Source organism: Rattus rattus, chromosome 16 (genome assembly GCF_011064425.1).
Source record: "Rattus rattus isolate New Zealand chromosome 16, Rrattus_CSIRO_v1, whole genome shotgun sequence".
Taxonomy (NCBI): Eukaryota; Metazoa; Chordata; class Mammalia; order Rodentia; family Muridae; genus Rattus; species Rattus rattus.
The window spans coordinates 29,531,008-29,553,975 of record NC_046169.1 but is presented as its reverse complement, the minus strand read 5'-3'; the positions used below and the strand labels follow the sequence as shown (position 1 = coordinate 29,553,975).

General features: G+C 45.9%; 2 protein-coding genes across 5 annotated transcripts in view; one reads left to right on the top strand and one right to left on the bottom strand.

The window, feature by feature from the left end:
- The window catches only part of Mphosph9 (M-phase phosphoprotein 9), a 64,977-nt gene extending 55,899 nt beyond the window's left edge, over positions 1–9,078 (bottom strand). Inside the window, exons 1-3 of one of the 4 annotated variants that reach the window (XM_032886467.1) lie at positions 8,948–9,078; positions 6,424–6,687; positions 2,764–2,917 (exon numbers count right to left, since the gene is read on the bottom strand). In XM_032886467.1, the coding sequence (XP_032742358.1) occupies positions 2,764–2,917; positions 6,424–6,530 (261 nt within the window). In that variant the 5' untranslated portion in view covers positions 6,531–6,687; positions 8,948–9,078. Of the gene's footprint in view, positions 1–2,763; positions 2,918–6,423; positions 6,688–8,947 lie in introns of those variants that run through there. The other 3 variants (XM_032886464.1, XM_032886465.1, XM_032886466.1) reach the window with 3 other exon arrangements.
- Positions 9,079–9,107: 29 nt separating this feature from the next.
- Positions 9,108–22,947, top strand: C16H12orf65 (chromosome 16 C12orf65 homolog). Its single transcript, XM_032886468.1, has 3 exons — positions 9,108–9,382; positions 20,271–20,579; positions 22,287–22,947. The coding sequence occupies exons 1-3, from the start codon at positions 9,293–9,295 to the stop codon at positions 22,548–22,550; spliced, it is 663 nt and encodes a 220-aa protein (XP_032742359.1). The 5' UTR covers positions 9,108–9,292; the 3' UTR covers positions 22,551–22,947.
- The last annotated feature ends 21 nt before the right edge of the window (positions 22,948–22,968 follow it).

Below are 22,968 nucleotides of genomic sequence, written 5' to 3'. Positions count from 1 at the left end.
AATTAAAAGGACTAAAAGCGTGCACCACCACCTATGCTAATTTTAGTACAAATAGGTTATTTTATCTGTGGATTTCACTTCAGAATAGTATGAACTGCTTTTACTTTAAAAAAAAAAAAAAAAAAAAAAAAAAGCTATAAAACGAAGTCTCCAGGTCTTGGAAGTCCCCGTGTCACAAGCAAAATGTCTAGTACACTCCCCGGGAAAGACAATAAATTGTGAGCACTTGGTATTTTCACCCTGTAACTGTTGTTATTGTGTATGTAACCCAAGCGGTAAAATGCTGAAGATTGCTCAAGCAAACTAAGAAAGCTGTCACTCTGCCCTCTCAGAATAATCTAGCGAAGTACATCAGTCTCTTTTGAGAGGCAAGAATCAAACCACCTTACTATTCCAAAAGGGAGGAGAGAACCAGAGGCTCCAGCGGAAACCACCAGACTCAGGCTTGTGTAACACCTGACCTCCTGTTCCTCAAACACTGCCCCAAGAAAGCACCGAAGTAAATCAGGGAGGGCTGGAGGGACGGCTCAGCGGTTAGAGCACTGACTGCTCTTCCAGAGGTCTTGAGTTCAAATCCCAGCAACCACATGGTGGCTCACAACCATCTGTAATGGATATGATGCCCTCTTCTGGTGCGTCTGAAGACAGACACAGTGTACTCATACACATAAAATAAATAAATAAATATATCAAGGAAAGTCTACTGAAGTGACCACAAAGTGCTCCGCCCTTTCCGCCAGCGCAGTAATCGGCTCTTCACTGAGGAGCTAACCCCTATGGGTCAGGTGGGAGTTCACCAAATGCAGCAAAATGTTACGTCACTGAACAGACAAGAGCAAAACAGGCTTACAAAACTCTAGCCAGGCCTCCTCCCTCCTCAGATCTGAAGGAGGCCGAGCCTGCAAAGGGGAGCTCAGGGTCAGGCCATGAGCCCAGAATCAACAACAGTCTGCAGGAGATCATCTGCAAAGATCACTTTCTTAGACCAGTACATTAAACTCTCGAGTAGTCTGTCTCTGACTTCCAGTGTTGATTCAATGTACGAAAGTAGTAATTTCTAGTCACACACAGGTGCAGGAAATAAGCTGTGCTGTGGCGGTGGCTCTGTCTCTTACTTACATGTTTCTGTCACAAGCTAAGAGTGACAGTTCAGGGAACTTGTTTTCCCGGATGCTGAATTAGAACCCTGGGCCTCATGCACGCTAAGCATGCACAATGCCGAGACCAGGTCATCATGTCCTAATAGCATCAAACCACAAGGCATCTTATCGGCCATCCCCTTTAGCTCACAGCGATTGTTGGATGGAAAAACAAAAAGTGTAAGAGAAAACTGAAAAGCTGCCAATTGCAGAAGCTCAAACCTGAAATCTCAGCACGTGGGAGGCTAAGACACGAGAGCCATGACCGAAGGCCAGGCTGGGCTACAGAATGAGTCCCAGCGTCCTAGGAAAGGTTGAGACCCTGCTTCAAACCACCGCTATTACCCCCTCAAAAAAAAAAAAAAAAATCTGAAAAGCTCATGTTTTATTTTACAAGCTTAATCCTGAACAAAATTACATTTGGGGTATGGCTGCTACTGAATTCTTACACCAGGAAAACTATTTCCATTCTGTAGTCTAAAAACCCAAGCTTTGGTTCTAAAAGTACAATTAACATGAAATAAAACCATCTCCTGCTTAGAGTTTGACAATTCTGTTTGCATTTCTAGAAAGTACTACAACCTCTAACACAGTCTTAAAAAGCAGGAAAAAGAGGCCTGGCCGGTTAGCTTACACTTTTAGTCCCAGCACTTGGGACACACAGAGAGTCAAGACGCTCTCTGAGAGATCTCTATGGGGTTTGAGGCCAGCCTGGTAATATATACAGTGCGCTCCAGGCAAGCCAGAGCTACATGAGAGACCTGTCTCAAAACAAAACAAAACAAAACACCAACAACAACAAAACAAAACCAAAAAACCAACAACAACAAAAACAAAACAAAACGGGGTTGGGGATTTAGCTCAATGGTAGAGCACTTGCCTAGCAAGCGCAAGGCCCTGGGTTCAGTCCTTAGCTCCGAAAAAAAAAAAAAAGAAAAAAAAAAAAAAAAAAAGAAGAAGAAAAAAACAAACAAACAAAAACAAAACAAAACAAAAACGCCAATTGAGAAAAGGCCATCCTGGACATAATGATTCATATTCTCCAAAACGAATCTTGGGAGCACCCTCTTAGATGTTAATCTTTTCAGTTTGTTACTGTCTATTTTTCCTTTCACTCCCCTTCTTGGTTTTTGCAGGACCAGGAGAGCCCACCACCATTAGCTTCCACACCAAACTTCAACTGTGAGATCTTCATAAAAATTAAATTCCCATCACAATGTAACCAAAGAAACACTGCCTTGAAAAGCAGACAGCTCAACACACCATGAGGGGGAATGTGTCTATAATCGGAGCATTCAAAATGTTTCAAGCAGAATAGGTTAAGGACAACCCTAGGAGTTACTCAGAAGATTGTAACTCACAGTTGTAACAATTGGAGGGTGCTGAGAACAAAGACTTCAGTTCACAGAGAACATTCCAATCTATCTATTGAGGCCACCATTGTCCATGTTTCTTTTTCTTGTTCCTTTAGTGTCGGTGCCTGGTTAACACACTCAGACACTTGACTTTAGCCCTAAGATTAAGGATCACGCGTTCTCCTAGACATAGATCTCTAACAATTCAGCAGAGCCCCACTGAAATAGAAATCTTTTCAAGACCCCCAAAATAAAGCAAAATGAGATACCTCACAGTTCTTCCAAAGTTCCGCGTCAGTCCGGCCACTGTTCTGTAGGTCTTGTCTTAAAGCAGTGAGGACTTCGACTGTGCCTTGAATGACAGGTGGCCCGGTCTTCCCTGAGAAAGAGGATACCCCATTTGTACTAAGGTGGGGACTACTTCTGTTGAAACATAAATAATTCAGATGGTTTTCCTCATTCGACTGAAGTGTTGAATAATTCAGCAGTTCAAGATTTAGCAGAGCAGAACATAACCACTGATACCTAATCCTCCATTATAATGGCACCTCCTTTCAAAATCTGACCACAATGGCCAGGCAGCACAGGATGACAGGACACACTCACTTCTTTACGAGCACTACAGGAAGACCTTCTCCACAGAAAGCCCTTCTCCAGCACTGAGGGAATGCCCCAAAGCCCAGCGGAATCCACAGGGAAACGTCCTGGCTTCTCTGAATTATCCTAGAGGCTCAGCTGGCCCACTTTAAACAGCCCTTCATTGTGCACTGAGGATTCTCTGTTCACAGCCCAGAACAGTCAAGTCTTAGTAACCAGACCCTGATTTGGTGTGATACGCTTATCACTGGACTACCTTGAATGAAAGTTCTGCCAAGCCAATTAGCAGCCAATATTCAGGATTTATTGAGCCTGTGTGGTGTGTAATAGAATACTAATTCTTTCCAGAAGACTTCTTTTCTAAATGTGGGTTGATTGCAGATTTGTTTACCAACACTACAAGCACAATTCAGGACATTAAAATTTGTCTAGTAGCTGAAGGGGCATTTTTCCCCCTCCAGAGCCTAGGACTGAAACCAGGACCTTGCGCTTGCTAGGCAAGCGCTCTACCACTGAGCTAAATCCCCAACCCCGGCATCTTTATTTTTATTGGTTTGGTTTGTTACTTTTTTTTTGTAACAAAACTTTTTTTAATGATTTATTTTTTATTTTATGTGTGTTGGTGTTTTGCCTGCATGTATACCTCTGGAGGGTGTTGGATTTCCTGGAACTGGAGTTATAGGCACTTGTGAGCCACAATGGGAATGCTGGGAATTGAACCCAGGTCCTCTGGAAGAGCAGCCTATTATGCTCTTAACTACTAAGCCATTTCTCTCCAAATTTATGTTTAGTTTTGTTTTCTCAGCAGCATGGATGCTAGGCTGTGGGCCTCACTCACTATGTAGAAGAAGATAACTCTGGACTTCTATTCTTTCTGCCTTTCCTCCCTAGTGCAGAAATTACTGTCACGAGATGTGATGCCTGATCTTTGCTGTGCCAGGAACAGAGCCCAGGGCTTCCTGCATGCCAGACAAGCACTCAACCAATGGAGCTACATTCCCACACCCTGAGCTGTGTTACACACACACACACACACACACACACACACACACACACACACACACTCATACACCCCAAAATGAAGATACTAAAATAATAAAAGTTAGGACTAGAAAAAAAGGAGTAGCAAGAAACTCTTTAAAATATATGTCCATAAGAACTTTACAGAGTTGCAATTATGTAGTTTCAACATGGTGGATTTAACTGTCAGTCACAAGGAAAAAGGATACAAATCCAATGCCCAACACTTAGCTTTGGGGCAGAACAAGTGACATATTGCCTCTGTGTCATTTCTCACGCTCTCTGTTCTCCTCTCACACTGCCTTATGCTACACAACCTTAGAGCTACTTCAAACTCCCCACATGGAAGGAAGGCAGATCAACAATCTTAAAGGTAGTTTATTCAGGGTTGGGGATTTAGCTCAGTGGTAGAGCGCTTGCCTAGCAAGCGCAAGGCCCTAGGTTCGACTCCCAGCTCCGAAAACAAGAAAAAAAAAAAAAAAAAAGGTGGTTTATTCATGATACACAATTTCTTCAAAACCTTTCTATCTGAAGCTATTTGACCCTCTGCTAAGTATGGTGGCACATACCTTTAACCCCAGCACCATTAAGAGGCAGAGGCAGGCAGATTTCTGTGAGTTAATAAGCCAGTGTGGGGGCCTGGAGGGATGGTTCAGTGGTTAAGAGCACTGACTGCGGGGTTGGGGATTTAGCTCAGTGGTAGAGCGCTTGCCTAGAAAGCGTAAGGCCCTGGGTTCAGTTCCCAGCTCCGAAAAAAAAGAACCAAAAAAAAAAGCACTGACTGCTCTTCCAGAGGTCCTGAGTTCAATTCCCAGCAACCACATGGTGGCTCATGACCATCTGTATTTGGATCCGATGCCCTCTTCTGGTGTGTCTGAAGACAAGCTACAGTATACTCATAAATAAAATAAATCTTTAAAAAAAAAAAAAAGAATCCAGTGTGGTCTACAGAGTGAGTTCCAGGACACATAATGCTATAAAGAGACACCCTGTCTCAACAAATAAAAAAGAAAGACAGTGCAGCTGAATGTATGCATCTGTGGCCATACAAAGCCAAGGCATGATGCCCAGAGTGGGAGGCCGCATCAAGAGGACTGACACAGGTTCCAGGCCAGCCTGGTCAACAGAGTGATCTTCAGGGCAGGCAGGCAAAGACATAGAGACCCTCAACCAATCATTAAATAACTCAATACATAAAGCATTCGGTTGGCCATTTTGTCAACTCATAGTCTGTTCTTAGTTTGCTTAGTAACTAGCACATTTTCTTTTTTTTTAAATTATTTTTAATTTTTGAACACAAGTGTTCTGTGTGTTTACATCTATGTAAGCATATCAGATCCCCTGGAACTGGAGTTGCAGACAATTGTGAGCTGCCATGTGCATGCTGGGAACTGAACCCAGGTTTTCTGGAAGAACAGTCAGTGCTCTTAACCACTGAGCCAACTCTCCAGCCCCACTAACACACATTTTCAACTGCTACTTCCCAGATTGGTGCACGGACTTCTACAGTATAAAACATTGTTGTTTTTTTGTTTTTGTTTGTTTTCTTTTTTTCGGAGCTGGGGACCGAACCCAGGGCCTTGCGCTCGCTAGGCAAGCGCTCTACCCGCTGAGCTAAATCCCCAACCCCAAAACATTGTTTTTAAAATGTAGCAATAATCTGGGTATGGCAGCTCACATTTGTAATCCCAGTACTAGGAAGGAGGAATGCCATGAGTTTGAGCTAACCTGAGCTACACAATGAGGTTGTCTCTTTAAAAAAAAAATAAAGGAAATTATCAGGAGGTAGAGAAATCAAAAGTTCAAGGTTATATTATAAGTCAGGCTGCCTGGACTACAAGAGACTCTAACCTCAAAAAAATAAAATAAAATAAAATAAAATAAAATAAATTATACGTATGTGTTTAGGTTATCAAATTTAAAAAATATCCTTATAAATTGCCAAATTAAAAAAGCTTAATGTATAATACAACAAGCCAAGTAAATCTGGGGCTTTTGCTTTTGTGAGGCCACGGTCTTGTCTTACACTGTAGCCCTGGCTGGCCTGGAACTTGCTACATAGCTAATAAGTTCTTTTCCCCAGTGACCTCCTTGTTCACATCTAAGTGAAGAATGTGACAGATACGCAGATGGACACTGTTCTCAACCCACTGACTACCTGAATAGCTTATCAGAGGTTGGCTGTTCTGTCCTTTAAGCCAAACCAGCAGCTATGACACTGGTCAATTAGCAACTAGAGCAACTGGTCAGCTCTGCAAACAAAGTCATTTTGATTTGCTGACATGTGAAAACGGTATCAAACCAACTCTTACCTATTAGCATGTGAGCTCAACCCAAGAGAATGGGGAGTACTTTTGACATCAGATTCTACAGAAGGTGATGTTTTTTGTAAAGTTTCCACCAGATCAAAATCCTCCATATCGTACAAAAATTGTCAAGCTCTGTCATTTAGAAATACTGTTGCTTCTCCTTCGGGAGGAGACTGCTTCGGGGTCCTCTTCAGTCGCTTCATCTTCTACCGGCATCCTCAGCGGCTGACATTCAGAACAGTGAAACCGGCTATTGATTCAACGAGTCTGTAAATAAATGGGGGAGAGCTGCTGTAAACGGCCCCTAAATTTACCCACTATCTTTTCACGACTTTGGAACCCTCTCAAACCCATCTACAATAAGAACAGCAATAGAGCTAAGAGAAAACTTGCCAGGCAAGTTGACTAGCTCAAGCCCCAGAATGCATGGTGGAAGCTGAGAACTGACTCCTCTGTTCTCCATGTTGCACACATGAATACACACACACACAAATGTAAAATAATACCGATATTATATATAATGACCAAATGTAGAAGTCCCGATGCCCCTCTGCAGATGAAGGAACAAAACAATATGGTGTATCTGTGTGATGGAATATTACTGGTCCAAAGAAGGGACGTAGCAATTAGATGTTGCCACCACAAGGAGACGCACAGAAAACACCAGCTAGGTTTAAAAAACAATCATTAAAAAAAAAGAAAAAGAAAAAGAGCTACTCTATGACACCATTGGTATGAAGCTTCTAACACTGACAAACTCACAAGGCGAAAAGGAGACAATGACTGAAGCACGGAGAAGGGGAGAAAGGACGTCACTGCAGTGTAGTCGCACTTCACCTTATTGGGATGGAAAGTTCTAGAACTCGCTCTTTTTTCTAAATCCTCTAAATAATATACTTTTAAAAGGGTGGGGTTTATATATAGGAACCATACGTTTTTAAGGTAATTTGTAGGAGTCCATTATCTCCTTCAGGCAATCTTTCAGAATTTTGTGCTTAATGATCAAGGTTCTAAATGCACTCTGTTATGTAATAAATGGGAGTGCTTCCACGGCTGCTTCACTTCTTTGACAGGTCCTCCATTGCAGAAGTGCTTGTTGACTTAAGAAGCCACTAGCAGGGCTGTGATAGCAGTGTGTCCTTTATCCCAGCACTCAGGACCCAGAGGCAGGCAGATCTCTGCGTTCAAGGCCAGCCTGGTCTACAGAGTGAGTTCCAAGACAGCCAGGGCTACACAAAGAAACCCAGTCTTGGGAGTCGGGGGAAGAGCTATTTGATAAAAATAGTGGGATGTTCACTTCTCAATACAGAGCCTTCTGTACTCTGCCTGTGTATTAACTTCTTGAAAGATAGACAAGACCTCACAAGTTAACTAAAATTTCACTAAAAATTTGCTGCTCTAAGCCCAACCACATGCCTACTTCCGGAATCTGTTGATTTAAAAAGATGGGAGAAAACGAAAAAGAAGGGGTGGTTGGAGAAAAACAAAAATAAAAATCTCATGCTGTTTACAAAATGGGGAGTTTTAGAGGCTGCATCAGAGGAACTCTCTCATGATCCTATTCCACTCAACTCTCACTTTCCAGGGCTTAAAGAACACAATCAGTTCATTAACGTTAAAAAAGCATTCCCTTCAGGACAGGTACAGAGGCCAAGGGTAACCAGACCTAAGTAAATGGGCTTTGCTTTCCCACATCACCGCCCCAGTGTCAAGACTATCTATCACCAATGACAAACGGGGTATTGAAAAAGCCAGAGGCTGCCTATTCCAACTGGCAACGAAAATACCTGGATTCAAATGACCACAAGTCCTCCAAAGAAGTGGATCTACAGTCCCATCTCTTCTCCCCAACCCCACCTCCGCTGAAGTAATCCGGATGCAAGAGAGTCAGATAAACACCACTAGAAACTCCAGGAAAAAAAGAAAAGGGGAATCCAAGATAAACTTGACAGAGAAGAAATATAGAAACAGGCATTAAATTATATAAATATAATTGCCAGGAAAAAAAATAAAAGATGCTTCTGTCCCTCACCCTACAACCCATTGGAGCTGGAGGCAGAAAGTGATGGAGTTGCGCTAACAATTTTAAAGTTCACTGTGCTTCCTCTTTGCGGAGAGGCTGAAAGGAACCCGCATGAGATGGCTTCAGTTGTTGAAGCCAGATGCTAGCGAATACTGGTCCAAGCGAGAGATCATAGGATGATGGAGAATCACTCACGACCACTGAGATTTCCAAAGGGAGTCCGAGTACCACTGGGAGTGGGGGTGGGGGTTTAGGACATTCACGCCCTTTGCAAAGGCAGCAATCTGATTGGGCCTCGCTGATGTCACTCAAGGGCACGAGTCTAGAAAAGGCGCATGCACCCGCAGAGCTGCACTCGCCAGCGGCACCGGCTAGCTCTGCGGTAGCCAACAACCTTCACCCTAGCCTGTCAACGCACCCAGGGGGTCCTCTCGGATGGAGTCGTTTAGGACTCAGCCCTCAGCCCTCGCGGCACGCAGCTCCCCACAAGCCACGACCGCTTACCTGGCCTCCTCGCCTCTGCCTATGTCCGTACCGGGAGATTGGCCTCACGCGACCGTTAAATTCCAAGGAGCGTGCGCGCGCCCGGCGTCTCACCCACGATTGGCTGCCCGGAAGAGGGCCGAGCCGGCGAACGCAGCGCGCGCGCCTTCCCTAGTTCCCTGACCCGCAGCTCGCGCCAAAGAGGGCAAGGCGACGCCGGAGGCGTGGGAGGGTGGGGCTTGAGGCCAAGACCTCTGCTGATTGGTTCTCTAGAAACTGCGGGAAAGACGCCGCGGTTTCTCGCGTGCGCAGTTAGTGAGAATGAGCCTCTAGTAGGCAGGGGAAGCCGTGGGAGGGATATGACGCATGCGCAGACCTGGAAAACTCAGACTTCTCGGTCCACCGTGGTTTATTTTCTCGCTGAATGCTTCCGGCCGGGGGCTGGTGCAGAAACAGGTAAGCGTCTGCAAAGCCAGGCTTGGACTAGGGCTGGTTACTACTTACTGTCAGAGGCTCTGGAGTGAGACATTGAAGCTGGAACTCTAGACCTACTTCCGACTTCCGTCACCTAACTTACATGAGGTCTTTTCCAGCCTGACCCCTGACCTAAGCTGTCTGGACTCACTTTACCCGAAATATAAGGAGATTGGCCGTGTGTCTCTCCAAGGACTTGGCGCGGGGAGAGGAGAAGAGTTCGCTGCTCTGGACAAGATAGTTCCACAGAGGCCCAAGGAGAAATGGGTCGATACTCATCTTATTCAGTGGAACTCGTCTCGCAGCAAGTGCAGCACTAGGGCAGGGACAGCACATAGTATCCTGACCAAAACAAGTGCTTGGGCACTGGCATGTAAGTGCGCACAGGTGCAGGAGAGCTTTTTGCCCTTTAAATGGCAAACCACAAAAGAAACGTCCCATCTCGTCCTCTCCTTTTTTTTTTTTTTTTTTTTTTTTTTTTTTTTTCGGAGCTGGGGACCAACCCAGGGCCTTGCGCTTCCTAGGCAAGCGCCTACCGCTGAGCTAAATCCCCAACCCCTCGTCCTCTCCTTAAAATACCCACCACTTAAGGCTAATGATATTACTACTTTAGAGGGTCTCACTGTATAGCCTTGGCTGCCCTGGAATTCGTTATGTAGACCAGGATGACTTTAACTCACTACGATCCTCTCGCTTCTGTCCCCCAAGTGCTGGCACTCAGTAGTACTAAGTAGCGATCCCAAACTCGGAGAGAGGCCTACCCTAGATCTAAATAAAGCCTCTGATTCACCCACGCATTAACATAATGACCACACACCAAACCAAAATCAGTTCTTTTTTTAAACGCACAAATGTTTTTAATGACCTCATATTTCAAAATATCACATATTTCAGTTGGTCCTTAAATCTCAACTCTAATAGACCTAATCTATTATTTTAATAACTAACCTAGCCTTAAATCTATTGGACTATAATTAAGTTAGAGACACTAAAATCTTGCATTCAAATAAGTGAAACCTGTGAATTCCTCAGACAACTCCAGTCAAAGAAAGGTGTGTTCTTCCTCCAGGTCAATAGGAAATCCAAAGGCAGCTACTACTAGGTCCTAACTATACAGAAGGCATGGCCACAGAACCAGAAATGCTTTGTAAATTTTGGAGGGTTTTGGCTTCTTCTTTCCACAGTATGATTTTTGAGTAGCAGCCTTTTTATTGAGGTTGGGCTGGTTTCTGAGAGAGGGCCTCCCTTATATCGCAAGCAAACCTGAAACTCAGTATATAACCAAGGCTAGCCTTGAACCCTTGACCTCCCTATCTCTATCTACAATGCTGAGATGGCTGACCAGCGTGCAGCACCACAGACAGCTTCAGGATATTCTTTTTAGATCACTTTTAGAGAATTCTTTTTAATCTGTTCATGTGCTGAGTCAGATGTCCAGGAGCTAGCACTGTATTAGACCGTTTTGTTAACTGACACAGGTAAATGTTTCTTTTGATAAGGTCTCAATTGTTGGTTAGTTTAGAACTACTGTCAATCCTCCCACTCCAGTGCTGGGATTAGCTCTCCCTCTTGTGGAAACAGGAAGGTGTAACTTGCTTCATAGTGTTTGTTACTTTGTATTTTATTTTTTACCGCAAAGTTTGCCTGGGGAGGGGGCACCCTTCACTTCGGAAAATAACAAGCCATAACACTAAGTCTGTAGCTTACTAGTAGGCATGGGAAATGACCAGGTTTTTCTTTGGTTTTTGTTTCGTTTTGTGGTGCCAAAGACCCACAGCTAAGCAGTTACTCTGCTGTGAGGCTACATTTCTCACCCTGTATTTGAACTTTCTGCTTTTTATGAGTTCTTCTCTAGTTCATACTTCCTGAAGTTAGTTATGTTTAACCAGAACTTGGCTTGATCAAGACACCTCAGTCTGTCAGTGTGAACTTACTGAAAAGACAAGCTGTAATTTTGGCATCATAATGATCTCCTTGGCACCTGATTTCATAGACCAGAATTATGATCTGAGCAGATAGCACCTCTCTGGCATTTTCGTGGTTTCCAGGTACTTTTTTTTTTTTTTTTTTTCTTTTTTTCGGAGCTGGGGACCGAACCCAGGGCCTTGCGCTTTTTTTTTTTTTTTTTTTTCACTGAGCTAAATCCCCAACCCCCCAGGTACTTCTTCTTTTTTTTTTTTTTTTTTTATTAACTTGAGTATTTCTTATGTACATTTCGAGTGTTATTCCCTTTCCCGGTTTCCGGGCAAACACAGGTACTTCTTAAATTGGACCAAACCAAGCAAAAATAATCTGCAGGTCACTCTTATAGATGCCTTTTCAGCTTCAGCTTTCAAAAGCCCTGAAAGTAGTTGTTTGCAGGCTGGGCTTATGCCATCAGGTCAGAGCTTACGTGGTTTGTGAGCCAAAGACTCCTCAGTTATGCAGTTCAGGGCCTGGCGCGCCACCTTCTAACACGCACTAAAAGTTTTATATCTGTGCTGATATACTTGGCAGTGTCCTCATCCTACACGGTGTGGTCTTCATCTGACACAAAGGAGATGTGCCCATGGTTGAAAAGGAGATCACAGCTCTGCGCATGAGTACTGCAGAGTCACACTCATCCTTCATGGTAGCACAGGCCTGTAATCCCATAGTTTGGGATGCTGGAGCAACAGGATGGAGGGATTAAGGCTAGCCTAGGTTACACAGGAAGACTGTCTTAAAATAAGAAAATGGTTGGCCAGAGAGTGGCTCTGTGGTTGAAGCACTTGCTGCTCAAGTGTGAGGACCAGAACTCACCTACAAATGCCCAGTGAGCTTGGTGACCAGCTTGTAAGACAGAGACAGGAGTCCCCAGAGCAAGCTGCCCTAGAGAGGGTAACCATGTCAGAGAGCTCTGGCTTTGATTGAGATCCTGACTCAGTGAATAAGGTGGAGAGCAATGGAGGAGGATTCCCAGCATAGAACTTGGCCGTCTGTGCGCGCATATTCACACACCCACAAAGGCAAATGGAAAGGGAAAAGAAAAGTCTATTCCGTTCGCAGTATAGCCTTTCTGCAATAAAGTAGGGAGAGGAAGACTCTAAGAAAGTTAAGCAAAGCAAGCTAACAGTTTTTTAAAGAAATAGAGAGGAAGAACAGATTGGAGGTATTATGAAACACGCTGGGGAAAAAGATAAATTTAGTTTAAAAAAAAAAATCAAACATGGCCAGGGTATGGTGGTGCATGCCTTTAGTCCCAGTGCTCAGGAGGCCGACAGATCTCTGAGTTCAAGACGAGCCTGATCTACAGAGTGAGTTCCCAGACAGTCAAGGCTATACAGAAAAACCCTGTCTTCGGGGGAAAAAAACAAAAGTCAGGCATGCTGGTGCACACCTTTAATCCCAGCACTCACGATACAAAAGCAGGTGGTCTCTGCACCTCAGGATCAGAAGCAGGTGGTCTTTGCACATTGGAGGCCAGCCTGGCCTGTCTACATAGCAAGTTCCAGGCCAGCCAGGGTTTCATAAAGAGACCCTGACTCAAATAAAAACGTCGAGAACAGCTGGCCTGTGCTCCCACTCAGTAGGACTATCTGAAGCTCTGTAGTGAGTCTGAAGCTGTCTTAAGCTATGTGATACCCTGGCTTTAAAAAAAAACAAAAACCGGGCTGGAGAGATAGAGAGATGGCTCAGTGGTTAAGAGCACTGACTGCTCTTCCAGAGGTCCTGAGTTCAATTCCCAGCAACCACATGGTGGCTCACAACCATCTGTAATGGGATCCGATGCCCTCTTCTGGTGTGTCTGAAGTCAGCTACAGTGTACTCATAAAATAAATAAACCCTTTAAAAAAAAAAAAAAAAAAAAAACAACTAATGATCTTCCACAACAAGCTGAGTGCTGGCCACAGTTTACTTCCCGTCTCATTTGATGGCCCCTCTGAAGTCCACCTCTGGAAGAAATTCCCTTTAGGATGTAGTGCTTGAATTGCCCAGAGGAACCTAAATGTGTTTTTCTCATGAAATTATGGCATTAAATTTGCATCCTTTTATTTTCTTTATATTATTTTTGGGGTTGGCTTTTTGTTTTAAGGAGTTGGGTCTGTGTGGCACAAGCTAACCTCCAACTTGAAATTCTCCTGCCTCCATCTGAAGATTTCGTGAAGACATTTGAGTACTAAACCTCATTAATGGTGCATCGGCTTTAAGCATTTTAAAATAAAAGGTTATGTTGTGAGTTCTGCTTTCTTAATGTTCCCGTTGCAGTCTCATAGTGTTGGTTGATAAATTAGAAGCTTCCTGTGAGATGCCACAAATAGGACAGGCGTAATTCTCAGTGCATTGAAATTTTCTACTATAAAAGATGGATAGGATATTGGTATTGTGTGCACGAGCTACTGGTCCCTTCATGTATTTCATTAGTTGTCTCTTGACCCAGGTAGCAGCAAGTCTAGTAAGTTCAGACCAGACCCAGTCTCCTTTGCCTTTCTTCCCCAGATCAAAACATGACTGTATATCCCAGGCTGGCCTTGAGCTTGCTACAGAACTAAACTTATGATCCTCCTGCCTCCACCTCTCTAGTGTAGTTATTATAAGCATGTACCACCATGCCTGGTTTATGCTCTGCTGGAGACAGAACTAGAGCCTCGTGCATGCTGGACAAACACTGCTCACTGAGCCCACACCCCAATCCCTCTCTGCAACAACATGGAGAGTCTCACATGTGCCTAACAGAATACTTCCGCCGGAGCACTGTTCCTGAGCAGGTGGCCTTTGGCATTCTTTCTTCGGATGATCGGGATTCTCAGTTTCCTTGTTGCCATGTCACTGTCAATAGCGCAGATCTGTATTCAGTCCATTCTCTTATCTACAGGACCTCCTTGCCTTCCCATCCCACTCCTTCATCTCCTCCTCTGTCTCTTCTCCATCACTGCCATCGTGATCCCAAGCCTCTCACCAAAGGGTCTTGCCATCCTCAGTGTCACAGGGAAGGCAATGTTTGTGCTCTAAGTGTGGTCTCTGAACTAACAATAACGTCCCTACCTGGGAGCTAGTTAGAAAAATCAAAGTCTGCTGGGCATGGTGGCATACATCTTTAAATACCAGCACTCAGGAGGCAGAGGCAGATAGAATTCTTTGAATGCGAGGCCAGCCCAGGCTACAAAGTGAGTCTGACTCCCTGCCTGCCCAAGGGGCAAGTCTCAGATTAATAAGACTCCCAGGTGTGCTGTGTGCTCACTGAGGAGCAGGCAGACTGCCGAGAGCATCTCTCCTCAGTGCCCCATGGAGTTCTCCCCATATGAGTTCTCTGTGTTACGTTTTAATGAAGTTTCTGCAAGGCTGATACACCATGAAGGTTGTGGCTAGGGAAAACTATACTCAGTACCTTACCTTTCTTTTTTTTTTTTTTTTTTGGTTCTTTTTTTCGGAGCTGGGGACCGAACCCAGGGCCTTGCGCTTCCTAGGTAAGGGCTCTACCGCTGAGCTAAATCCCCAGCCCCCTTACCTTTCTAAAGAAACACCAAAGTAGTGATTGTTTAAATAAGCAGCTGTTCTAGAGATTGAAACCCACCCATGGGCTTTCCTAAAGTGAAATTAAGCTCAAATTACCTTGCTGGATGGAGGAGTAGTGGCAGTAATCCTAGCACTCAAGAGTCTAACACAGGAAGTGCAGAATTCAGGACCACCTTGTCTTCAGATAAACAAAAATATCCTTTATGGGTTGTTTTAATTACATGAGTGTGTATATGAGTGGAAAGAGAGAGGGAGAAGGAGAACACGGCTCATAAGAATCGGTTCTTCCTATCATGTGGGTTCCAGGAACTGAACAGAGGTGGTCAGACTTGGTGGCAAGCCCCCTGACATGCTGAGCCACATCACTAGTCCTGTTGTTGGCTGTAATCATCTGCATTTTACTTACGTAGTGCAGTGCTGGGAAATAAAACTCAAGGCCAGGCTGAGCAAGCAAGTATTCTACTGAGCAAGCGCCCAGCCAGCTTTTTTGGGGGGGGGGGGGCTGTTTAGACAAGATTTTGTAGGCCTGACCATCCAGGAACTCCCTCTGTAGACCAAGTTGGCCTCGAACTCAGATCTTCCTACCTCTGCTTCTTGAGTGCTAGGATTAAAGGTCTGTGCCACCATACACACACTCCCAGCCAACTGTGTTTCTCGGGGATGTAAGAATGATCCTCTGGGGCTGGAGAGATGGCTCAGTGGTTAAGAGCTCCGACTGCTCTCCCAGAGGTCCTGAGTTCAAATCCCAGCAACCACAAGGTGGCTCACCACTATCTGTAGTGAGATCTGATGCCCTCTTCTGGTGTGTCTGAAGACAACTACAGTGTACTTATATATAGTAAATAAATAAATCTTTAAAAAAAAGAATGATCCTGGGCCCCCATCCACAGGATTAGGACTGTTGAAAGCACAGCCTGGCCTCTTCTGTCTCAGTCCAGCCTGGGATTGTTCTGTCCTAGGCCTTGCTTCAGAGTTGAGGGGGATCCCATCAGCTGTATCCTCCCGGGTTTGGCTTGATTCAGGAAGTTGCAGGAAGGAATGTTTGTGAGCCAGAATTGGTGACACAAGGCATAAGTCAACTGCAAGTTCCAGATCCTGACAAGAGCACTGTGAGAAATCTGGGACCTATCTCTGTGGTACAGCCTGGGCTATCGAAGCTATCGTGCAAACTATTTGTGCTCCTTGAGGCCTATGCTCCCTGCTTAGTCGTTCTTTAATTTTTTCACCAGACGAATTCATGTTCTCTTTTGGAAGGTCTAGTAGATCTATTCTCTCCACACTTGACTGAGTTGGGACGGAGAGACTTATCAACCCAGACTTCACTAGCTCATGAATAGCTGAAGCCATGATCAAAGGAAAAGAGGGCCAGGGAAGTCCGGGTGCAGAGCCAGCCCTAAATTTAAGCCCACACTCACAGGAAGGAATTAGAGCAGAGTTGCCAGCTGCTGGTCTCCCCTTACTAGCGCTTCTTTTTGTCCTTTTTGTCATTTTTTCTTTTGTGTGTGTCTTTTTTTTTAATGTTACAGTGAGCTATAATTTGAGCTGCTTTTATTGTCCCCAAAGACTTCAGGTTTCGATGTGGTATCTCAAAGCCTGGAATCCAGTCTGTATTCTCTGGGCTGTGGGGAAGCAGAGCCATGGGTGTGTTTGTCATTTTTAGCAGTCACTGGAGTAGATCCAAAGCGCCAGGAGATGCTCGAAGTGTCTAGCATTGTCTGATTGGCTGCTGGAATTAACCATTGAACAAAGCAGCCAGTCACTGAGCACTGGGGACCTTCTTGAACTCAGTTGGGTGGCAGAGCTTCCAGGGTGTCTGTCAGCTCTGAGCCAGGACAGAAGGGCAGAGACTGAGGCAGTGGCTGTGACAGCTGCTGATGAAAGCACTCTGCCTGCTGTCCTTTGTCTGGAGTCTGGCCTGTTCCAGACTTGCTTCCTGTCTTTGTCACAGTGCTCTATATCACTGCTGTCCTCTGCTTGGTTAGTTCACTAACGGGCGGAAGAGAAACCCGAAGAGACCCTAGGCTCATATTCCATGGTCAGTCCGTGGACGTGAAGCTTTCTGTCACACAAAGGATTTCGTTCTGTACATTGAAAGCAGAAATAGGAAAAGGGCCATTTGGGACATTAACTGAGCTCTGTCACTGACCATAGTCTGGGTTCGTCACATTTTCGTCCTTGTGTATTTGGGGTTTTGTTTTTATTCCACCTTATTGTTTTGTTGGGGAAGAGGTGCATGCAATGACACACACTAGATCAGAGTACAAGTACTAGGAGCTGCTTCCCGTCCATCTTGTGAGTTGGGGATTGAACTCAGGTCATTACTTTTGGTGACAAGCATCTTTATCCACTGAGCCATTTTGCCCTTCTTCGATGTTGTTTACAGGCAGAATATTATGAGTCCCAGGCTGGCCTTAAACGCCAGATCCTTCTGCCTCTACTCCCAAGGTCTGGATTACAGGCATGGGACCAACACAGCTTGTTTATCACTTACATTTTTACTTCACACCCATTGTGTGTGTGTGTGTGTGTGTGTGTGTGTGTGTGTGTGTGTGTGTGTGTGTCTGTGTGTACGCGCGCATATGTGTGTACAGTGCCATCAGAGGCCAGAAGAGCCCACCAGATTTTCTGGAACTTGAATTCTAAGGAGCAGCCCCAGTGTGGGTACTGGGAACTGAACTCATGTCCTTTGTAGCAGCAACATGCACTCCTAATAGAGCCATCTCTCCTCTCCAGCCTCCTCCCCAATAAAAACAGTTGTTTCGGGGTTTGTTTTTTTTGGGGGGGGGGTTTCTGGGGGGGGAATTGGTTTGGGTTTGGTTTGGTTTGTTTTTGTTTGTTTGTTTTTGTTTTTTATTTTTCAAGACAAGGTTGTAGCCTTGGCTGTCATAGAACCAGATTGGCCCCAAACTCAGAGTCCACCTGCTTCTGACTCCTGAGGGCTTAAATTACATCATGGCTTTTCGTTGCTCTGGATTTTGATAACACGCCCCTCCACAGGAACACTTTACGTTACTGTCTCAAAAACCACATATCAGTGCAGGCAGGACACGTTGACTGTAACAAAAAGAAGCCAAAGGTTTAGACATACTGTCAGTCACAGAACTGAAGAGGGCAGTAGCATAAGGCTTAAAGAGCCTGTGTTACAGTTCATCATATCCAATTCCCTTCAAAAGAGGGTTCTAAAGACACCCAGCGCCAACTCTTCTGGCTCCTCAGAAGCTTGCACTTAAAGCTTGAGGAAAGTGGGGCACTGTGACTTACACCTTTAATCCTAGGTCTGCAGAAGAGTTGCGGGCCAGCCAGGGACTCATAATGCATAATGAAAATCTGCGTCAAGATAAAGGGGGATGGGGAATGAAGGGGAAAGGGAGGGAGGCAGCAAGGAAGTAAGGAGGAGCAAGGCGTGGACTCAGGAGGTGAACACAGGATGATGAGGACGTGAAGTCCGGCCTCAGACTCTATCTCAGAACTGAAAAAAAAGCAGGACTCAGAGACTAGAGAGATGGACTCAATTGTTAAGAGTATTTTCTGCTCTTACAGACCTGGGATCAGTTCCCAACACACATATGGTGGCCCACAATTGTCTGTCACTCCAGTATCAAGGGATCCAACACCCTCTTTTGGCCTCTGTAGGCACCAGGTAGACATATAATACACATACATAGAATAGACGAGGGCAAAACACTACATACGGAAAATTTAGAAAATTGCCTTTAATCCCAGCACTCAGGAGTGGAAGCAGACTGCTGTCTAGAGGCTTGAGGCCAGTCTGTTAATAGAGGGAGTTACAGGACAGCCAAGCTTCATAATAGACACCCTGATGACAGGCAGGCAGGCAGGCAGACATTTAAGAAAGCAAAAATGAGAAAGCACCAGAAAGGACCTCTAGCTACCATTGTGTCTTCAAGGGTGCTCCCCAGCTCTCACCAGGGTGGACATCACAGTTCTCGGTCAGTGGATGACCGTGGGTTGGGGGTATAGGCAAGCTGAAAGCAAACCTGGGGAGTTCCGTCCTGGAGCTCTAGTCATCTTAGGAGCCAGCCCCTCCCTGTGTAGCAGACTAAGGCCAGGAACCTACGTCACCAGGTTTTGGCTGCTGTCGAGAACCTTCGGCGCAGGGTGGAAGTGGCAGCCCATGCTTGGTGCCTGCACACGCCTCAGCAGAGGACGGTCCACAGGGAAGCTGTCTCTGAGATTGCCTGGCTGCTGAACACTTCACTAAGATGTAGTCCTGAGCCCCAGAGGTCATTAGCAGAGGCTATCCCCAGAATACTTCCTCTCTGATCTTGTCTATCCTACGTCAGCTGACTGGGTAAAAGCAGATTCACCAATTTTCCAGTTGATGGATTGGACCTGGCTTGTAACTTACCCTTTCACAAGGAGAACTATTTTACCTTTGACCCCTTGAAAACCTCAAAGGCCTCTGTGATTGGCCATGTCCTGGTAGTCACCATTCCCTGTCCAGTTCATTTGTCAGCTCAGTGATCTCAACGTTATGCTGTCTATTTTCGTTCGGCTGGGCTTTTGTTTTCAGTATTGCTCTGTGTAGTCCTGGCTGGCTATGCTGTATCTTTAATCATTGGTTAAACCTTTTAGCTTTTTAGACAGGGTCTTATAACCTCGGGTAGTTATTTAAGTCTTTCATTGTGTAAAAACAATGAAACCTGAACCTAGGAGTGTAGCTTGCTAAGAATGGGTCGCACGTGCAGCTCTGTCTCGACAGGGTCCTGAACAGCTCTGGCCAGCACACAAGTCCGGCTCCTTCATCTTGACACCACTCACATCCGTTGTGTTCCAGCCTAACGGGCGCCTTAGCAGAAACTGCCTGACTTGGTAACATGAAGATCGGTTGGACCTCATTGTTGGCAGTGCATCCCAGAAAACAGATGTTCCCATTCAAACCCGTGCAACTGCGGCCTTACGGCACAGCAGTAGGGAAACTGATGGATGGTGACGTTTCTTGTGTCGGGCTTTTAACTGGGCTGTAAAGCAGACTCGAAATGACATCCTTGCACAAATTCAGGTTCACATTTAAATATCGTCCTTGACTGGGGTCCCAATTCTAACTCCATGTGCTCTTTGATATGTCTTTATCAGACCACAGCCCCGCTCCTCTAAGTGACACACTCCACACCTCGTTCCTGAGGAGCTAGCACCTCTCCGTGCGCTGAAAGTATTTTTGGTGTTTTAAAAGAAACCGTGTGATCAAAGGCCATGCCACCCTGAAGGTGCCCAGTCCTCATCTGATCCTGGACGCTGAGCACCTGGGAATACCGGGTGCTGTGGGCCCTGAGAATGCAGGACATCCCTGGGTTGTATAAAAACCCGAGTTTGAAACCAGGGTGTCACCTCGAGAGCTAAGTAAAAAGACGATGTCAATTCTTTGTCCACCCAGGTCCTGCCACACCAAGCCACGTCTTCCATGAGCACCTGGGCTTCGCTCCGTCTCCCTGCACCATTGATCAGGATATGCTCTGGCAACTGGGGGCTAAGGCTTCGGGAGAAGCCAGCACTGCTCTTCCCAGGAATGGCTGCCGCTGCTGTGCAGGTGGCAGGCAGGAAGGACTATCCTGCTCTGCTTCCCCTGAATGAGAGCGAGCTCGAAGAACAGTTCGTAAAAGGACATGGTCCAGGGGGCCAGGCCACCAACAAAACCAGCAACTGTGTAGTGCTCAAACACGTACCCTCCGGCATTGTAGTCAAGGTAGAGATGGGGTGGGAAGTGCCAAGTAGATGAGGAGTCCAGGTCTGCGGCCACAGTAGGTTTCAGCCAAGGGGCACGCCCATCCTGGCACTGGCACGCTGCCAACCCAGGATACTCAGATGTACCTAAGCCCTGAGCTCTGTAGACAAGCCTCCTGCCGGCCTCAGGAGCCTGGTGCTGGAGTATGGGGGAACCAGGGCTTTGCTGCTGTTCCTAAATTTAGCTCTTTGTGCCACCAGAAATGAAGCTGTGGCTAAGGCAGATCTCCTTGTAGGCTGCTACTCTCAAAGCCACCCCTGGCCTCCAGCATGGGACTAATGAACCCTGCTGCTGGCTAACTGTCTCAGTCCCCAGCTGATGGGCTATGTCCTCCATAACCCCCTTCCCTGCTCTATAGCACACGCTCTTCTGTGGGGGCAAAGCACACAGACTCAGATGGCAAAGTGCTCTGCGCTGCTGGCAGTGTAACTCTTCCTTAAAGGCGGTCTCTGGTCAAGGGAGGCACCAGCTCCCAGCCAAATGCACATGTAGGACGTGGCCAGATGATGTTTAGCCCTGACCCCACTGCCTCTGAAATACAAGCCAGGCCAACAGAGATGCTAGCCAGCCGAGCAGCACATGCAGCCTTTGAGGGAGCACAAGGCCAGGGACAGACTTTTCCAGGGACAGCCAACCCAACAACGGACACTCCACTAGGGGCAAACGAGTTCCAAGCCATTCTAGACTACTGAGTCCTGTAAGCATGTGATCTTGCCTGAGGCAAACAAGGACTTGCTCCGACAAAAGCCTGCCTCTGGCCAGCTTCTCAAGCCAAGGCAGGAGTTCAAATCCTCAGTTGCTCTTTTCCTCCTCGAGAAAGTCATTCATAACAAAATTCCCAAAGCTAATTTTGTTGACCCTGCCACTAGCTTCTGTTTCCTTTGGCATTCTCTCCCCCGTGCCACAGCGTTTCCTTTGCCCCTCAGCTTTGCCAGGCCCTCAACACCATCAGTTTCACTCTGTTGTGGGAAGCTGCCAGTAAAGGTGTGTCCCAGGCTGTCCGATGGGTCCACTTGTGAATGGCATGTGAATTTTGCAGTTGCTCCTGGACAAGCTAGACTCTAGCCAGTGTTTCCGTATTTACTTGAGAAAGGCTGGTTTGAAGGGTATTGTTGGGGCTGGAGAGATGGCTGTGGTTAAAAGCACTGGCTGCTCTTCCAGAGGCCCTAGGTTTGATTCCCAGGGCTTACGACTGGCTGCAGTTTCAGTCCCAGGGGATCCGACTTCTTCTGGCCTCCATGGGCCTGAAGCAGGAACATGTTACACAGACATACATGCGAGCTAAACAACCACTCATACTTAATGAAATATACTAATGTTTTATGCTATTGTTGCTTCTAAATGTAAAATCTTTTAATTTTTTTTTAAAGACAGGGTATTGCTATGTAAACCTGGCTGCCCTCAAACTCAGAGGTCCACTGTCTCTCCCTTCACACCTGGCCCAAAAAACCACATTCATAATTATTCAAGTGGGAGTCCCACAGTACAACTCGTGTGTGCTGCTGAGACCATAAGTCATGTGCAGAGAGGCTCTGGTCTTCTGTTGCTGACTCACAGGGGCTCCTACCGGTGCCTGTGAGACAGGAAAGGGCGGATTGAGGGACTAGGGGTTCCTGTCCATCTCCTGACACCCATGATTTTTACATTCCTGCCCATTAATTCTTACAGTGCCACCAAACACGATCTGTGGATCAAAACAGAAAGATGGCTCGGAAAATCCTCCAGGAGAAAGTGGATGTTTTCTACAATGGTGAAAACAGCCCTATTCACAAAGAGAAGCTTGAGGGTGAGAGGAGAAAGCGAGAGAAGAAGAAAAGAGCAAAGGAGACTCTAGAAAAGAAGAAGTTATTGAAAGAACTATGGGAAGCAAGTCAAAACATCACCGAGAAAAAGGCTGAAGCTGATGGCATACCAAGAGACTTCCGGGAATAATGGTGACATTGCCTGGCTACAGCATGGAAACCTCTAGAGAGAGCATTCTGGAGCTTGGCATGGTGGTGTACACCTGCCATCTGAGCACTTGGGAGAGCTAAGACAGGAGGATTGCTGCAAGGTTCCGAACAACCTCATCTACATAGCTGGTTCTGTGGCAGCCTTCCCTACTCGGTGAGACTCTGAAAAAGGTGGGAGCCACAGGGTTGGTTGGTTTAGCAGTTAAGAGAGCTTGCCGCTCTTGCAGAAGACGCAGGTTCAGTTCCCAGTACTTACACAGGGTTGCTCACAATCTACTTCCTGTATTTGCAGCTCTAAGAGATCCAGTGTCACCTTTTGGGCTCCACAGGACAACATACACTCACATAGACAACATAAATAATTTTAAGAACCTTTTTTTTTTTTTTTTTTTTTTTTT

What these genes read in the sequence shown, in the direction of transcription:
- C16H12orf65 (XM_032886468.1), top strand. Translation starts at nt 9,293, where the DNA reads ATGCGCAGACCTGGAAAACTCAGACTTCTCGGTCCACCGTGGTTTATT. An exon ending in GGGGGCTGGTGCAGAAACAG is followed by an intron (nt 9,383 to 20,270) that starts GTAAGCGTCTGC and finishes TTGTCCACCCAG; the next exon opens with GTCCTGCCACACCAAGCCAC. An exon ending in CCTCCGGCATTGTAGTCAAG is followed by an intron (nt 20,580 to 22,286) that starts GTAGAGATGGGG and finishes TAATTCTTACAG; the next exon opens with TGCCACCAAACACGATCTGT.